Source organism: Cherax quadricarinatus, chromosome 83 (genome assembly GCF_038502225.1).
Source record: "Cherax quadricarinatus isolate ZL_2023a chromosome 83, ASM3850222v1, whole genome shotgun sequence".
Lineage (NCBI taxonomy): Eukaryota > Metazoa > Arthropoda > Malacostraca > Decapoda > Parastacidae > Cherax > Cherax quadricarinatus.
The window spans coordinates 17,741,058-17,759,050 of record NC_091374.1 but is presented as its reverse complement, the minus strand read 5'-3'; the positions used below and the strand labels follow the sequence as shown (position 1 = coordinate 17,759,050).

The following is a 17,993-nucleotide window of genomic DNA, read 5'->3' as shown; positions in this document are numbered from 1 at the left end:
AGGCCAATGGTATTGATGACTGGACAGACATCTTTCTTAACAAATTACTTAGACTATACAACAAACATTGTCCTATAAAAACAAAACAGATCACAAACAAACGGCTTGGTTGCCCATGGCTAACCAGCACCATTCTGAAATCCATAGACAAGAAACACCAATATGAAAAGCAATATAGACAGGGCTTAATACACAAAGATACTCTTAAACACTATTCATCAGCTCTCACCAAAGTAATAAAAAAAGCCAAACAACTATACTACTCCAGTAGATTCACAGACACTAGAGGAGATATAAAAAAGACCTGGAAAACACTCTCTCAGATTCTAGGGACCCACAAACTGAGAAAAACCAAGAATATTGTCCTAACTAAACCTAATGAAACACCACTACATCCCACTGACACAGCTAACAAGATAAACGACTTCTTCTCAAATATAGGATCTAATCTCGCCAGTAAAATCCCACATACCAATGCCCATGCCGGGGACTACCTAGATGGTAATTTCCCTAATTCCTTCTATCTTGCACCAACTGAGCCCACGGAAGTCATTGGGATCATAAAGTCACTTAAAAATAACTCGGGGAATCTGTCTCATGTCCCACTATTACTGTACAAGCGAGCGGCCCATGTCCTTTCGCAGGCTATTTCATTACTTTTTAACAAGTCAATAGAGACTAGCACCTTCCCGAAACTACTCAAGATGGCAAGGGTTACACCAATACATAAAGGTGGTGACCCTACAGACTTAAACAACTATAGGCCAATATCTAACTTACCATTGCTATCCAAAATCTTTGAGAAACTCGTGTACAAGAGACTGTATTCATTTATAACGGCTCAAAACATACTCAACCCCTGCCAGTTTGGATTCAGGAAAAATAAAAGCACTAATGATGCAATCATAAAAATGCTAGATCTGCTTTACACAGCATTGGAAAATAAGGAATATCCACTAGGAATTTTTATTGACCTAAGAAAAGCTTTTGACACAGTAAACCACCAAATCCTACTCCACAAACTTGACCACTACGGTATAAGAGGCCATGCGCTTGCTTATTTCAAATCTTACATTACTAATAGGTATCAGTACGTCACCATTAAAGACACAGCATCAGCAACACGGCCACTTGATACTGGAGTTCCGCAGGGAAGTGTTCTTGGTCCCCTGCTCTTCCTCATATACATCAATGACCTTCCAAACGTATCCCAACACCTGAAACCCATTCTCTTTGCTGATGACACGACTTATGTCATCTCTCACCCTAATCTTGCCACCCTCAACACCATTGTGAATGAGGAGCTGATTAAAATATCGACTTGGATGACAGCCAATAAACTTATGCTTAACACTGACAAAACTTACTATATTATGTTTGGTAGCAGAGCAGGAGATGCACAAATTAACATTAAGATTGACAACACACTAATTACCAGAAATAATGGGGGAAAATTCCTAGGCTTATACCTTGACAACAACCTGAATTTCAGCACCCATATCCAGTATATAGCCAAAAAAGTATCCAAAACGGTTGGGATCCTCTCCAAGATACGATACTACGTGCCGCAAAATGCCCTTCTCACACTATACCACTCACTTATTTATCCATACCTCACCTATGCTATTTGTGCTTGGGGATCAGCTGCAGCAACACACCTAAAGCCAATAATAACCCAACAAAAAGCTGCAGTAAGAATAATCACTAAATCCCATCCCTGGCAATACACCCCCCCACTCTTCAAAGATCTAAACTTACTCCCAGTTCAGTACATCCACACTTACTACTGTGCAATCTATATCTACAGGGCCTTAAACTCTAATATCAACCTTGACCTAAAACGCTTTCTTGATAGTTGTGACAGAACCCACAGGCATAACACCAGACACAAACATCTCTACGACATTCCCCGTGTCCGACTAAACCTTTACAAAAATTCAATGTATGTCAAAGGCCCTAAAATCTGGAATACCCTACCTGAGAACTCTAGAACTGCAGACACATTCATCACCTTCAAAACTACCATTAGAAAACATCTTATCTCCCTGATACACCCCGTCAACTAACTACACGAATACCACCTGGTGGTTCACACTTACACTCGCTCACTCATTTGACCATAAACAGAAATATTAATCTCAGTCTTAAAATAATGAATCCTGTGATACTCCAATACTGAAACTATATACTGTGCCAAAACAAAAGCATTCACATTGCTAAACTCATAAACTAGTATTTAGTCACTTAGCCATAATACCAACTTACCTCATAATTTGTAATATTTTACAATTAAGAATAAAACTAAGTATGCCCGAAATGCCTAGCCATGCTAAGGGTTCTAGTGGTACACTCTGTAATTACAATTTTACTACATGTAAACCAAACAATAACCAAATTTCTGTAAACTCAGCATTGTAATCCTTATAGAGAATAAACTTTGAATTGAATTGAATTGAAAACCAACCTTTGCTGGCCTTAAATTCACTCACATCACCACTAGTTGCTGGCATTTTTCTAATTAAATCGTCATGCAACTTCCTAACCTTTTCACATATGATTGCTTGAGAGATGCTATCTCCTGCTATCTGTTTTTCGTTTATCCATACCAATAACAGTCTCTCAACATCTTCTATCACTTGCGATCTCAGTTTCGAAAACATAGTTGCACCTTTGGCAAGAACAGCTTCCTTGATTGCCGTTTTCTTGGCCACAATAGTAGCGATGGTTGATTGGGGTTTTGTGTACAGCCTGGCCAGCTCGGAGACATGCACTCCACTTTCATACTTAGCAATGATCTCTTTCTTCATATCCATAGTAATTCTCACCCTTTTTGCTGTAGGGTTGGCACTAGAAGCTTTCTTGGGGCCCATGGTGACTTATTTTGCAGGTGCAATCACTAAAAAGGCTGTGATAATATGAAATGTTCCGATTGTATGCTTGGAAGCGACTGCGGTGGCTGGCTGGCTTGTAAACACTGGCCAGAAGTGGACGTGTGTCAGACGGAACGAATAGTGTTGGTCGAGTTTTTTAGCACTAATCGAGGCAAAATTTTTGCGATAAAATGTATCGCTAGTCGGATTTATTGTTAATCGATGCCATCGCTGGTCGAGGGTCCACTGTACTGCAGTTACATACTTTACTTTGGTCAGTCGTAACCCTTCTAGGAGTGACTACGTGACCCAGAAACTTGATTTCTGCTCTTGAAAATTGACATTTAGACAGTTTGATCTTTAAAATGGCTTCTTAAGCTTACCAAGTACAGTGAACCCTCAGCTAACGATGGCATCAGCTAATGTTAAATCCAGCTAACGATACATTTTAATGCAAAAATTTTGCCTCAGCTAACGCTAAAAAACTCGCCCAACGTGATTCGTTTGAGACGTGTCCACGTGTGGCCTGAGTGCACTTCAGTTGTCCCGTCGGTGCCAGTGTTTACAAGCCAGCCAGTGTGGTCGCATCCACGCATACAATCGGAACATTGCATATTATCACAGCATTTTTAGTGATTGTACCTGCAAAATAAGTCACCATGGGCCCCAAGAAAGCTTCTAGTGCCAACCCTGCAGGAAAGAGGGTGAGAATTACTATGGATATGAAGAAAGAGATTAAGGAAATGTGTGCAAAGTGGCTTGAAGTGCAAACCTTTATGGATGAAAATCACCCTCACACAGCTATTGCAAGCTGTGCTGGTGACTATTACAATGACAATGTTGTGAACCACTTTAGACAAATCATAAAGGAATGGGAGGTACAGGCCTCTATGGACAGATATGTTGTGCGACAGAATTCCAGTGACTCTCAAGCTGGTCCTAGTGGCATTAAAAGAAGAAGGGAAGTAACCCCAGAAAAGGACTTGATATCTCAAGTCCTAATGGAAGGGGATTCCCCTTCTAAACATTAACAACTTCCACACTCTCCCCTCCTCCCATCCTATCAATCATCACCAGATCTTCAATAAAGATAAGTGTCAGTTTGTGTGTATTAAAATTAATATTTCATGTGGTAAAAATTTTTTTTCTTTTCATTCTTTGGGGTGTCTTGCACGGATTAAATTGATTTCCATTATTTCTTATGGGGAAAATTAATTCAGCTAACGATAATTTCAGCTAACGATGAGCTTTCAGGAACAGATTAATATCGTTAGCTGAGGGTCCACTGTACTACATCATGTCTTTTCAAGTGCGTATCCACGTCTTCAGACGTGACAATTACATCGTCTAAGTACACCATAAGTGCGTTACCTATGAGGCCTCTGAAGATATTAGTCATGAGCCTCAAGAATGTGATAGGCGAAGATCGTAACCCGAAAGCCATATGGAGGAAGTGATAATGACCTGTAGGAGTGGAAATTGTGGTTAGCTCTTGGCTGTCCTCGTGAAGAGGGATTTGCCAAAACCCTTGTAATAAGTCCAGGGTCGAAAAGACTTTGTTATCTCTGATGTTACACTAAAGGTCACCAAGTACAGGAAGTGGGAAGTGATCTGGAATAGTTTTCGCATTTAACTTCCTAAAGTCAGTCACTGAGCGCCACGTACCGTCCTTCTTAGGTGCTAGAATCAAGGGCGTATTCCAGGGTGAATTGCTAGGTGCAATAACTCATCATCAAGCATCTGAGTGATCAATTCTTCTGAGACAGCAACTTGTGAATGAGGCATTCTTTATGCAGGTATATAAATAGGTCTGGTACCAGGTTCAAGTGAGATACGATGGGACAGTAGGTTCATTATACTCATTTTCTCACCTGGTAAGGCAATGGCTTTACAACATTTGTTCAACAGACTCAACAAATGCTTGACCTCGTCTGGGAAGTCAGTGGGAGCTAAGACTTTCTCCTCTACTGATGGAATAGATTGATCCAGTGGAATGGATGAAGTCTCTCTGGTTGAAATAGCACCGACCCACTGGTCAGGTGACAATTCATCCTATACCTGAACAGGGTAAAGATAGTGAACAAGGTCAACAAGATTGGTATTTGCTCTGAAGCGAACACTGTGACCAGAAGTGTTAGCAAGGAAGAAATGGATCTTACTATCTCTTACATGTAAGGATGGCTCAACAAATAAACCCTTGACTTTGCAGGAATCACTGTCAGCTAGGACGTTGTCACCATCTGGAACACTAGGAACAACAACAGACACTAGTGAGGGCACTAGCTAGGACAGAAACATCAATGACCTGGCTTGATGTACTTATATCTTCATAATTACCCGTAAATCCATGCCCACAACACTGCCACCAAATGTTGTGTGGGGTTTGAAATTTGGATTGGGTAATAAACACTCACATTGGATGTTCTAGTATATTGGATGGAATATATGGGGAGCGCCCGTGCCTGACCTGCCGTCTGTCCTCACGTCTCTACTGGAACTGCCTTGCTGAGTGCCTCGGAGGGTGAGCGGCATTCAAAACATACTAGGTCAGCAGTAACGGTCAGTGAATAACAGTGATTCACGCAACAGTGAATCAGTAACAATGAAACAAATAAAGTTACTACCCAGAAATTGTAAACAGTCTTTGGTTAATATCTTAATGCCATCTTAGCCTCCGGACATTTTCCAGTTGTTTTTAAGACTGCTAGGATGATCTTTCTTGCTAAGCCCAATAAAGACATCCACCAACCAGGGAACTATAGACCTATATCTTTACTTGAAGTCACTGGAAAAGTTCTTGAGAAGATCATTTCCAACAGACTGAACTACAGTGGACCCTCAACCAGCGATATTAATCCGTTCCTGAGAGCTCATTGTTAATCAAAATAATCGTTAGTCAAGTTAATTTTCCCCATAAGAAATAATGGAAATCAAATTAATCCGTGCAAGACACCCCAAAGTATTGAAAAAAAAAAATTTTACCACATGAAATATTAATTTTAATACACACAAACTGAAGAAGACATGCACAGTTACATGACACTTACCTTTATTGAAGATCTGGTGATGATTGATGGGATGGGAGGAGGGGAGACCGTTGTTCTTGTTAGTGTTTAGAAGGGGAATCCCCTTCCATTAGCACTTGAGGTAGCAAGTTTTTTTCTTGGGTTACTTCCCTTGTTCTTTTAATGCCACTAGGACCAGCTTCAGAGTCACTGGACTTCTGTCGCACAACATATCTGTCCATAGAGGCCTGTACCTCTCGTTCCTTTATCCTAAAGTGTTTCAAAGCATTGTCAGTGTAATAGTCACCAGCACGGCTTGCAATAGCTGTGTGAGGGTGATTTTCATCAAAAAAGGTTTGCACTTTAAGCCACATTGCACACATTTCCTTAATCTTTGAAGTAGGCAACTTCTTCAATTTCTCTCTCCCCTCCTCTGAAGCAGTTTCCTCAGGTGTGGCCTCTTACTGTTGAAGATGCTCTAGCAGCTCATCAGTGGTTAGTTCGTCATTGTCCTCCTCCACCAACTCTTCCACATCCTCCCCACTAACCTCACCAATATGAGCACTAGTTCCAGGCATTTTTCCTGTTCACCTGGGTGTTAGTCAACTGTTGTGGGTCGCATCCTGGGGGACAAGATTAAGGACCCCCAATGGAAATAAGTTAGACAGTCCTCGATGATGCACTGACTTTCTTGGGTTATCCTGGGTGGCTAACCCTCCGGGGTTAATCGTTTCTCGGTAATTGTTTCACGTTAAGCCACTCCAACAACACTCTCTCCACATCTTCGAGTAATACAGCTGATGGTGGTGCAGCAACAACAGCAGCTGACTGTGGTGCAGCAGCAGCTGCACCTTTGGCAAGAACAGCTTCCTTGATTGCCGTCTTCTTACCCACAATAGTAGCGATGGTTGATTGGGGTTTATTATACAACCTGACCAGCTCAGAGACACGCACTCCACTTTCATACTTAGCAATGATCTCTTTCTTCATCTCCATAGTAATTCTCACCCTTTTTGCTGTAGGGTTGGCACTAGAAGCTTTCTTTGGGCCCATGGTGACTTATTTTGCAGGTGCAATCACTACAAAGGCTGTGATAATATGAAATGTTCCAGTTGTTGTATGTCTGGAAGCGACCGCGGTGGCTGGTTGGCTTGTAAACACTGGCACCAAGGGACAAGTGAGGCGCGCTCAGGCCAAAGTGGAAGCGTATGGTACGGACCGAATAGCGCTTGTCGGGTTTTTAAGCGCTAGTTGAGGCAAAATTTTTGTGTTAAAATGTATTGCTAGTCAGATTTATCGTTAATCGATGCCATCGCTGGTTGAGGGTCCACTGTACTGTATGGAGTTTAATCATCTTTTTACTGAAAAACAGTTTGGCTTTAGGACACATAGAGGTACCTATCATGCAATAAATATTATTTTCGATACTGTAGCAAATTTAAAGCATCAGGGCAATCTTGCCCTAATTGCCACCAGAGATGTTCATAAAGCTTTTGATAGCTTATGGCATGATGGTCTTATATACAAACTTATTGACCTACCAGACCATAACTGGACCTTTCTCAGATTAATATATAACTTCTTAACTCAAAAATCATTCTCACCTTTCATGGCAGGTCGACAGAGCCTTTTATACCAACAGCTGGTGCCCCACAAGGTTCTTGTCTTAGTCCAATTCTATTCAACATTTATGTGAATGACCTTCCTCAACCAGAGTTTAATGATACAGTTATAACGCAATGTACAGATGATGTTATCCATGTCATCTCATCAACTCTGGTAACAGGAAAATACAAGTATGAGAGAGTCGTAGAAAAAATGAATATTGAACTTCGTCGAACATCTAATTGGGAAAAGAAATGGAGAATTACGACTAACCCTGACAAAGTCCTCATTTACACGATAGGATGTTTTGCATCAACCACCGAAGATAAAGGGGGTATCTCCATCAGAGGTACACCTGTAGCCATTAGAAACCCTAACAAGATCTTGGGATATGAAATAGACAGGCTGCTCCACTCAACATCTCATGTAAATAAAAAGATCAACATAGCCAAAGCCGGTCTTAACAGTCTCTTTAGATTTAATCAAGCCCCTCCACATGTCAAAAAACATCTGTATAAAATGATAATAAGACCTATACTCGAATACCCATGTGTCCCAATGTCATTAACAACAAAGACCAACATGCTACGGTTGCAACGGGTCCAGAATAGAGCTCTCCGCTTCATTACGGGCACCAGGAGGAGAGACAGAGTTAAAATGGCAGGTTTACTTGTACAACAAGATATTATTGCCTTAAATGTACGCCTTGACACCCTGAAGAAGAAACAACTCTATGCAATGCAAGAACTCTACATGCCAGATAGAGAACATCCTCTCCAAGTTGAAAATACCACAGATTATATCATCAATACTCCTCCTCACAGGACTCAAAGAATGACTCTCCCACAGAGGGTACGTCGTTTTATCCATAAAGACGATTACCATCGACCAATGATATTGAGCAACCTCCCTGCAGATGAAGATGATTGGGTAACACCAGAACCCTTCTATGTTTACTAAGAAAATCATTGCCCCCAATTAGGGAGACATCTTGTATAACATTCTACTGTTAAAATTATGCTACATTTACTATGGTGGGACACCATCTTGTAAGAAGCTATTGTGTCGAGTAATTCTTTATAAACTGGCCAGAAAATTATTGCCTTCATTGTCGTTTAAATATCCGTTGTGCAATCGCAAAAAAAAAGAAAAAAATAATTGCAACTTGTATATTTACTACCAATTCAGAGTCATGTACTTATATATCTGTTATATCTATGTGACTCTGATGGGTTAGTATTATACCCCTTCAAGAATATTTTATTATTCCACATACACTTTTTAAATTACACCAAAGTGGTTGGGCCACTTACCTTTTATATCCTACCTCTCTTCCCCCTCCCACCCTTTTCCAATATTTCTATCCTTACCCATCCTTCTTTCTTACCCATCTTACCAAAGCTCTGGTTATAAGAAGAAGAAGAAGAATCAGTAATGGTCGGTTAGTCATTACTACTGACACTACTGGTAACTGATACTACTGGTTACTGATACTACTGGTAACTGATTCTACTGGTTACTGATACTACTGGTAACTGATACTACTGAGAATGAAGTGGAAGCAGGAACCATACATAGTTTTAAGACAAGGTATGATAAAGCTCATGGAGCAGGGAGAGGGAGGACCCAGTAGCAGTCAGTGAAGAGGCAGGGCCAGGAGCTGAGTCTTTACCCCTGCAACCACAAATAGGTGAGTACACACACACACACCTGCACGCATGCACACTTGCAGCTGCATATAAGTGAGTACACACATGCAATCATACACGCACAGTACCACTAGCACAAACTCACAGTATCCTTTGGAGGAGCCTAGATCTAGATGAAACACCAGAGACCTTAAGTGCCCCATGGACTGGTGGCAAAAGCTCTCGCTTCACACGGTGAGGGTCTGGGTTCAATACCTGGTGAAGGGGTGGAAACATCGGACGTGTTTCCTTACACTGATTGTCTATGTTCACCCATCAGTAAAATGGGTACCTGGGTATTAGTCGACTGGTGTGGGTCGCATCCTGGGACAAAACTGACCTAAGTTGCCTGAAATGCTCTGCATAACAAGGGACTTTGTATATACAGCCTTTCCTCACTTAACGACAGAGTTCCATTCCTAAGACCACATTGGTAAACAAATTCGTCACTAAGTGAGGAGCATACTATAATTGTAGTGGGTTTAAGTCAGTCATCTTTGATATTGTTTTAATGTCACCTTTGTACCATTTATAACATTTCTGGTATATTTTTAAATGTTTATACAGCAGTGTACTGTATATTGTAGTAAACAGAATTGAGGAAATCAGCTCTAATATACGTACATTAATTAGGTATGTATACTGGTCAGAGTCCATCATAAGTCCGAGTTGCCAGTAAACAAGTACGTATGTCATTAAGTGAGGAGAGGCTGTAGAAGTATGTGATTGATGTCAGCTAGGCCTGTATACCTTGTACATGTACTTGTAGAAATAAAGATATTATTAGTATTATTATTATTATTATATTAAAGAGTGCAGACATAGCCCTATCATTCCACATTATAAAAATCGTCAAAAGAATGATGAGATACCAAATTACAAACTTATGGAGGAACAGCACAACCCAAACCAGCATGGTTTTAGAACTGTAAGATCATGCCTGTCACAACTAAACCACTAGGAAGGAGGCATTCCTCAGTGCCCCTATTTTCACTTGACCATGAACTTTGCCACGCTATGTCTCCACTCCAAGTGGTCAGAATGGGTCGAACTAAACTTTCAATTGCAGAGAAGACCCATGCACTCACCCTATTAGAGCAAGGCATGTCTGTGATACGCATAGCCACAGGCCTGAAAGTGACGAGGATGGCAATTTACAGCCTCAAGAAAGCAGCTGCCTCACTCCAACCTGTCACCGTGCCATTCAAAAAGACTTCTCTTTGCACAGACAAGATCCTGAAGATGGAAGTGTTATTAGATCCTGCCATAACAGCTGCAGACTTCAAGAAAAAGCCAGGTTGGAGTGAGGCAGCTGCTTTCTTGAGGTTGTAAATTGCAATCCTCGTCACTTTCAGATCTGTGCTGGCTGCACGTATCACAGACATGCCTTGCTCTAATAGGGTGGATGCATGGGTCTTCTCTGCAATTGAAAGTTTAGTTAAACCCACTCTGACCACTTTGAGCAGAGATAAGTATGGCAAAGGGGACACATCAGTCCTAAATACAGTATGTACTCACTGAGTAGAGGAGAGAGAGATACATGGTAATATATACCTAGAATGTACTTGAGGGCCTAGTCTCAAATCTGCACACTACCATTATAGCATACTGGAGTGAGAAATATAGAAGGAAGTGCAAAATGAACCCGGTGAAAAGCAGGGTCACTGTGGACACAATGAGAGAGCATTTAATCATCTGTGGCCACAGACTATATATCATCTTACCAGAAGATATCAGAAACACTGCTGGGACAAATGTAGAAGTCTTCAAGAAGAAACTGCATAAGTATTTCCACTAGTTGCCAGATTAACTTGGCTGTGATAGATATGTGGGCCAGCAGGCCACCAGAAGCAAGTACCAGACAAGCCTGGCCCAAGCACAGGCTCTGAGAGGAGAAAAACTCAAAACTCATCAGAGTACCACACATATGCATATGTATGGACTTTCTAAACAGATTGAGCTGTACATGTGATGTATCAGAGATATACAGTACTTATTCCTTGTATTGTGTCAGTGTTCTCTTGCAACTGTCAATCAGGTAACTGAAAATATTCATGATTTATTGTCATCGTTATAATTCTATCACTTCATAAAATGTGCTTCATTGATCTGAAATAAATTAATTTAAATTATCTCGAATTATCTAATGCCCATTTACAACCTGTCTCATTGTGCACAATATTGAAATTCCTTGTCAACAGTTCTTTGGAATGAACTACTTGTGCTGCATTGAAACACATCGCATAAAATTAAATGCTAGAATTATGATTAAGTAGTATGTAAGTTTTAGGATTAGTTTGCCAGAATTATTATTTTTTTTTTTTATCACACTGGCCGATTCTCACCAAGGCAGGGTGGCCCGAAAAAGAAAAACTTTCACCATCATTCACTCCATCACTGTCTTGCCAGAAGGGTGCTTTACACTACAGTTTTTAAACTGCAACATTAACACCCCTCCTTCAGAGTGCAGGCACTGTACTTCCCATCTCCAGGACTCAAGTCCGGCCTGCCGGTTTCCCTGAATCCCTTCATAAATGTTACTTTGCTCACACTCCAACAGCACGTCAAGTATTAAAAACCATTTGTCTCCATTCACTCCTATCAAACACGCTCATGCATGCCTGCTGGAAGTCCAAGCCCCTCGCACACAAAACCTCCTTTACCCCCTCCCTCCAACCTTTCCTAGGCCGACCCCTACCCCGCCTTCCTTCCACTACAGACTGATACACTCTTGAAGTCATTCTGTTTCGCTCCTTTCTCTCTACATGTCCGAACCACCTAAACAACCCTTCCTCAGCCCTCTGGACAACAGTTTTGGTAATCCCGCACCTCCTCCTAACTTCCAAACTACGAATTCTCTGCATTATATTCACACCACACATTGCCCTCAGACATGACATCTCCACTGCCTCCAGCCTTCTCCTCGCTGCAACATTCATCACCCACGCTTCACACCCATATAAAAGCGTTGGTAAAACTATACTCTCATACATTCCCCTCTTTGCCTCCAAGGACAAAGTTCTTTGTCTCCACAGACTCCTAAGTGCACCACTCACTCTTTTTCCCTCATCAATTCTATGATTCACCTCATCTTTCATAGACCCATCCGCTGACACGTCCACTCCCAAATATCTGAATACGTTCACCTCCTCCATACTCTCTCCCTCCAATCTGATATTCAATCTTTCATCACCTAATCTTTTTGTTATCCTCATAACCTTACTCTTTCCTGTATTCACCTTTAATTTTCTTCTTTTGCACACCCTACCAAATTCATCCACCAATCTCTGCAACTTCTCTTCAGAATCTCCCAAGAGCACAGTGTCATCAGCAAAGAGCAGCTGTGACAACTCCCACTTTGTGTGTGATTCTTTATCTTTTAACTCCACACCTCTTGCCAAGACCCTCGCATTTACTTCTCTTACAACCCCATCTATAAATATATTAAACAACCACGGTGACATCCCACATCCTTGTCTAAGGCCTACTTTTACTGGGAAAAAATTTCCCTCTTTCCTACATACTCTAACTTGAGCCTCACTATCCTCGTAAAAACTCTTCACTGCTTTCAGTAACCTACCTCCTACACCATACACTTGCAACATCTGCCACATTGCCCCCCTATCCACCCTGTCATACGCCTTTTCCAAATCCATAAATGTCACAAAGACCTCTTTAGCCTTATCTAAATACTGTTCACTTATATGTTTCACTGTAAACACCTGGTCCACACACCCCCTGCCTTTCCTAAAGCCTCCTTGTTCATCTGCTATCCTATTCTCCATCTTACTCTTAATTCTTTCAATTATAACTACCATACACTTTACCAGGTATACTCAACAGACTTATCCCCCTATAATTTTTGCACTCTCTTTTATCCCCTTTGCCTTTATACAAAGGAACTATGCATGCTCTCTGCCAATCCCTAGGTACCTTACCCTCTTCCATACATTTATTAAATAATTGCACCAACCACTCCAAAATTATATCCCCACCTGCTTTTAACATTTCTATCTTTATCCCATCAATCCCGGCTGCCTTACCCCCTTTCATTTTACCTACTGCCTCACGAACTTCCCCCACACTCACAACTGGCTCTTTCTCACTCCTACAAGTTTGCCAGAAATGCTTTGCGTATTAAGTGGCTTTCTTTTAACTATGCAGATGTATCAAATTTTATACTGTTTGTATCATAGTACAACAGTAACCAAATGAATTGTAAACTCAATCACTAACTTCTACATATGCTTCTTCGAAATAGATTTTTATTAGATTTTTTTAAATGCTGTTACCTACATAGTACTAATGAAATTTCATTTCTGCATTACTACCTTATATCATGCCTCAATTTACTATACTTATTAGGTATTTTTTATTCACTATACTCACAGCTGTTCCAAGTTGCCTATGTACTGCTCAAGATGGGAAACTCTCCACGTCCTGGTGTCTGGGTCCTGGAACGCTCGGTGGACAATGGAGAAACTTATACACCATGGCAATATTTTGCTGATAATCCAGGGTAAGACAGTTTGTGCTGTATTGTTTGAATTAAAATATAATATATATTTTACTGAAAACTACTGTACCCTTGGGAGGTCATTTAGCACTGTCAGGTAAGGTGGACTCTTCAAGGGGGATGATGCCTTGATGCTGGAGAAGGATTTATGATTGAAGGAACAGGAGCTTGCCTTTCCTTCCTCAGATTAAACATGGTTGCCTCCACCATATCAAAGGAGCCACTCCCATTCCCCAAATGCTGTAAGACTCTCTATGAGTTCATTATTTCCCTATGAATATAATATAAATACAGATATAAAATAAAGGATTCACAATAACACATTTGCAAAGAAATCACTGAATGGGTGGGTTTGAACTTATGACCAAGTGGTTAACACATTGGCCTGTGAATTTTAGGACTTGCTTACCATGAGTCTTCTACTGCAGCCAGCCTGGGGCCCGGCTGATTATTTGTTTGTCTGGTCAGCCAGGTTATTGCATACTTAGTTAACCAGGTTATTTCTTGGCTGGTCAACCAGATTATTGCTTGCCTGGTCAGCCAAGTTATTGCTTGTCAGGTCAGCCAGGTTATTGCTTGCCTGGTCAGTCAGGTTATTGCTTGCATGGTCAGTCAGGTTATTGCTTACTTGGTCAACCAGATTATTGCTTGCCTGTCCAGACAGGTTATTACTAGCCTGGTTAACCAGGTTATTGCTTGCCTGGTCAATCAGGTTATTGCTTACTTGGTTAACCAGGTTATTGCTTGCTTGGTCAGCCAGGTTATTGCTTGGTCAGCCAGGTTATTGCTTACCTGGTCAGCCAGGTTATTGCTTATCTGGTCAACCAGGTTATTGCTTTCCTGTTTAACAAAGCTATTGCTGTCAGTTAGCTGGCCCATATATCCCACAGCCTGGTTGATCTGGAACATGGCAAGGATAATGATCAAGTTTCCTCTTAAAGGCTTCTACACTTATTCCAGCAATATTTCTGATATCTGCTGTCAGACAGATGAAGAGTTGCAGTCCACAGATGTTGATAGTGTTTTATCATGCCCATGGCATCTCTACTTTTCACTGGGTTTATTTTACACTAGGCTCTCACGTATCTTCCACATACATGTATGTACATTCTACATTTGTGTTTTTTACCTCAAAAACAGCACAAGGGAAAGAGGTAATGTGACATGAAAAGAGTATAAATGCTTTCACTGTCACTCATTCACTGTTTTGCATGATTCTGGCAAGACAGTGCTTAAATGAGTGATAAAATGTTTCCTCCTTTTTTTTTTTTAAGGGGTCGCCCTATTTTAATGGGAGATGATCAATGTATTAAAATATCTCTCTCCCCTCTTCAGAGAGTATACATACTACGTATTTTAAGGTGCCCTTTGCACTTTAAATGCTTTATTGGCTCTATGTGGGTGGTAAATCTCTGTATTTCTTTCCAGTAGCTCTTCCTCCATTCCATGAATGCCTCAGCTCATACTTTATAAAGAGCACAAAGATAATGGCAATACCATATCATTTGAAGAATTCATTATTTCTGTGCTGCATAATTCGTATTTCACATAGTCCTGTTCCTCACTTTGGCTTGTTTACTATTGCATATCTATAAACATTGTGATTTTTTCACCCATATCTCACTGTCCAAAACATAGCTGCTTGCATGTGTTACTGTAAATACAGTGGAATCTCTACTTATGGGTTTAATCCGTTCCATGACCTTGCTCGCAACTGGATTTGCTCGTTTGCGGAGTCAATTTTCCTCATTTAAATTAATTGAAGTGGAATTAATTCGTTCCAGTGGAATTCTAGGCACGAGAAAATACTTTAATAATTTCCCTAATATGAACTCTACAGCTTATTTATCTCTCACAATTCATGTAATATGACATAATAAACAATATTAATAACATAGAAACATGATATATACACTAGAATGAATAAAATACATGTCATTAGGTATGTGGATGGTGGTGGTGACAGCAGCCATTGTTGTTGGGATTTATAGAGCCACCACAGTGGCCATTCCTCCTGCTGACTACATGTGTTGAGAAACTAGGATAACCCAAAAAAGTCAGACAGAGTGACTTAAAAGTGCTACACTCTTAATGCTTCACTTAATTGTTACACTCTTAATGCTGCACTTAATTGTTACACTCTTAATGCTACACTTTGCCACTGGTGCTTCATGTTGTCTGCCACTGCTGCTTCATGTTGTCTGCCACTGCTGCTTCATGTTGTCTGCCACTGCTACCTCATGTTGTCTTGTCACTGCTGCTTCATGTTGTCTGCCACAGCTACCTCATGTTATCTGCCACTGCTGCTTCATGTTGTCTGCCACTGCTGCTTCATGTTGTCTGCCACTGCTGCTTCATGTTGTCTGCCACTGCTGCTTCATGTTGTCTGCCACTGCTGCTTCATGTTGTCTGTCACTGCTGCTTCATGTTGTCTGTCACTGCCACTTCATGTTGTCTGTCACTGCTGCTTCATGTTGTCTGCCACTGCCACTTCATGTTGTCTGCCACTGCTGCTTCATGTTGTCTGCCACTGCTGCTTCATGTTGTCTGTCACTGCTGCTTCATGTTGTCTGCCACTGCTGCTTCATGTTGTCTGCCACTGCTGCTTCATGTTGTCTGCCACTGCTGCTTCATGTTGTCTGCCACTGCTGCTTCATGTTCTCTGCCAATGCTGCTTCATGTTGTCTGCCACTGCTACCTCGTGTCTGCCACTGCTGCTTCATGTTGTCTGCCACTGCTGCTTCATGTTGTCTGCCACTGCTGCTTCATGTTGTCTGCCACTGCTGCTTCATGTTGTCTGCCACTGCTGCTTCATGTTGTCTGCCACTGCTGCTTCATGTTGTCTGCCACTGCTACCTCATGTTGTCTTGTCACTGCTGCTTCATGTTGTCTGCCACAGCTACCTCATGTTATCTGCCACTGCTGCTTCATGTTGTCTGCCACTGCTACCTCATGTTGTCTGCCACTGCTGCTTCATGTTGTCTGCCACTGCTGCTTCATGTTGTCTGCCACTGCTGCTTCATGTTGTCTGCCACTGCTGCTTCATGTTGTCTGCCACTGCTGCTTCATGTTGTCTGCCACTGCTGCTTCATGTTGTCTGCCACTGCTGCTTCATGTTGTCTGCCACTGCTGCTTCATGTTGTCTGTCACTGCTGCTTCATGTTGTCTGCCACTGCTACCTCATGTTGTTTGTCACTGCTGCTTCATGTTGTCTGCCACTGCTACCTCATGTTATCTGTCACTGCTGCTTTATGTTGTCTGTCACTGCTACTTCATGTTGTCTGCCACTGCTACCTCATGTTATCTGCCACTGCTGCTTCATGTTGTCTGCCACTGCTACCTCATGTTGTCTGCCACTGCTACCTCATGTTATCTGCCACTGCTGCTTCATGTTGTCTGCCACTGCTACCTCATGTTGTCTGCCACTGCTGCTTCATGTTGTCTGCCACAGCTACCTCATGATGTCTGTCATTGCTGCTTCATGTTGTCTGCCACTGCTACCTCATGATGTCTGCCACTGCTGCTTCATGTTGTGTGCCACTGCTGCTTCATGTTGTCTGCCACTTTTGCTTAATGTTGTCTGCCATTGTTGCTTCATGTTGTCTGCACTGCTGCTTCATGTTGTCTGCCACTGGTACCTCATGATGTTTAGCACTGATGTCGCCAAAGAATCAAACATTTCTGCTTTTTTGAGCTCAATTTCAAGGTACTTTTCATCGTGGAACCATTTAAAATCATATTTATTTTTGTAGTATATCTTCCATTCTTTCACATGAGACTAAATAAAACGAGAATACAACCATAAAAAAACATACGAAAAGATACCTCTAAGGGGAGGCTAATAGCTGAGAAGTGAACTCCATTCTTTATGGTCCGATTTCTTTCATTTTTGGTGTATGTTAAGAAACATCTTTTCATCATACATTGCCCAAGTTTCAATAAGATAGTCCAAAAAACAACTGAGATCCAGTTCCCTAGATCAAGAGCAGGAGCCCCCTCACCAGTGTGAATTGACCTCCTTTGAGGCCTGCTCGCATCTGGAAATTTTGCTCGTGTCTGGAAGCAAAAAATCAACCGAGCAGCTGCTCATATCTGGAAAAACTCGCACGTGGAAGCACTCGTAAGTAGAGGTTCCACTCTACTCCAAACATACCATTTGCTTCTGTGAGGACCCCACTTACTTAGTTAAATATGGTATTTTTGTGTGTTTTCAGATCCAGAGTATTGGCTAAAGGAAATGAGGATTTAAGATGCTTGAGTTTAGTTTGGGTTTTGTTAGTATGATAGTTGTAGTATAATCTGTTGCACA

General features: G+C 41.4%; 1 protein-coding gene across 2 annotated transcripts in view; it reads left to right on the top strand.

Moving 5' to 3' along the window:
- Positions 1 to 17,993, top strand: part of LanA (laminin subunit alpha) — a gene marked incomplete at its 3' end in the record, with an annotated part of 194,735 nt that overhangs the window by 43,351 nt on the left and 133,391 nt on the right. For both annotated transcript variants that reach the window (XM_070102874.1, XM_070102875.1), the window contains 1 exon segment: positions 13,560 to 13,687. In XM_070102874.1, coding sequence (XP_069958975.1) covers positions 13,560 to 13,687 — 128 coding nt within the window.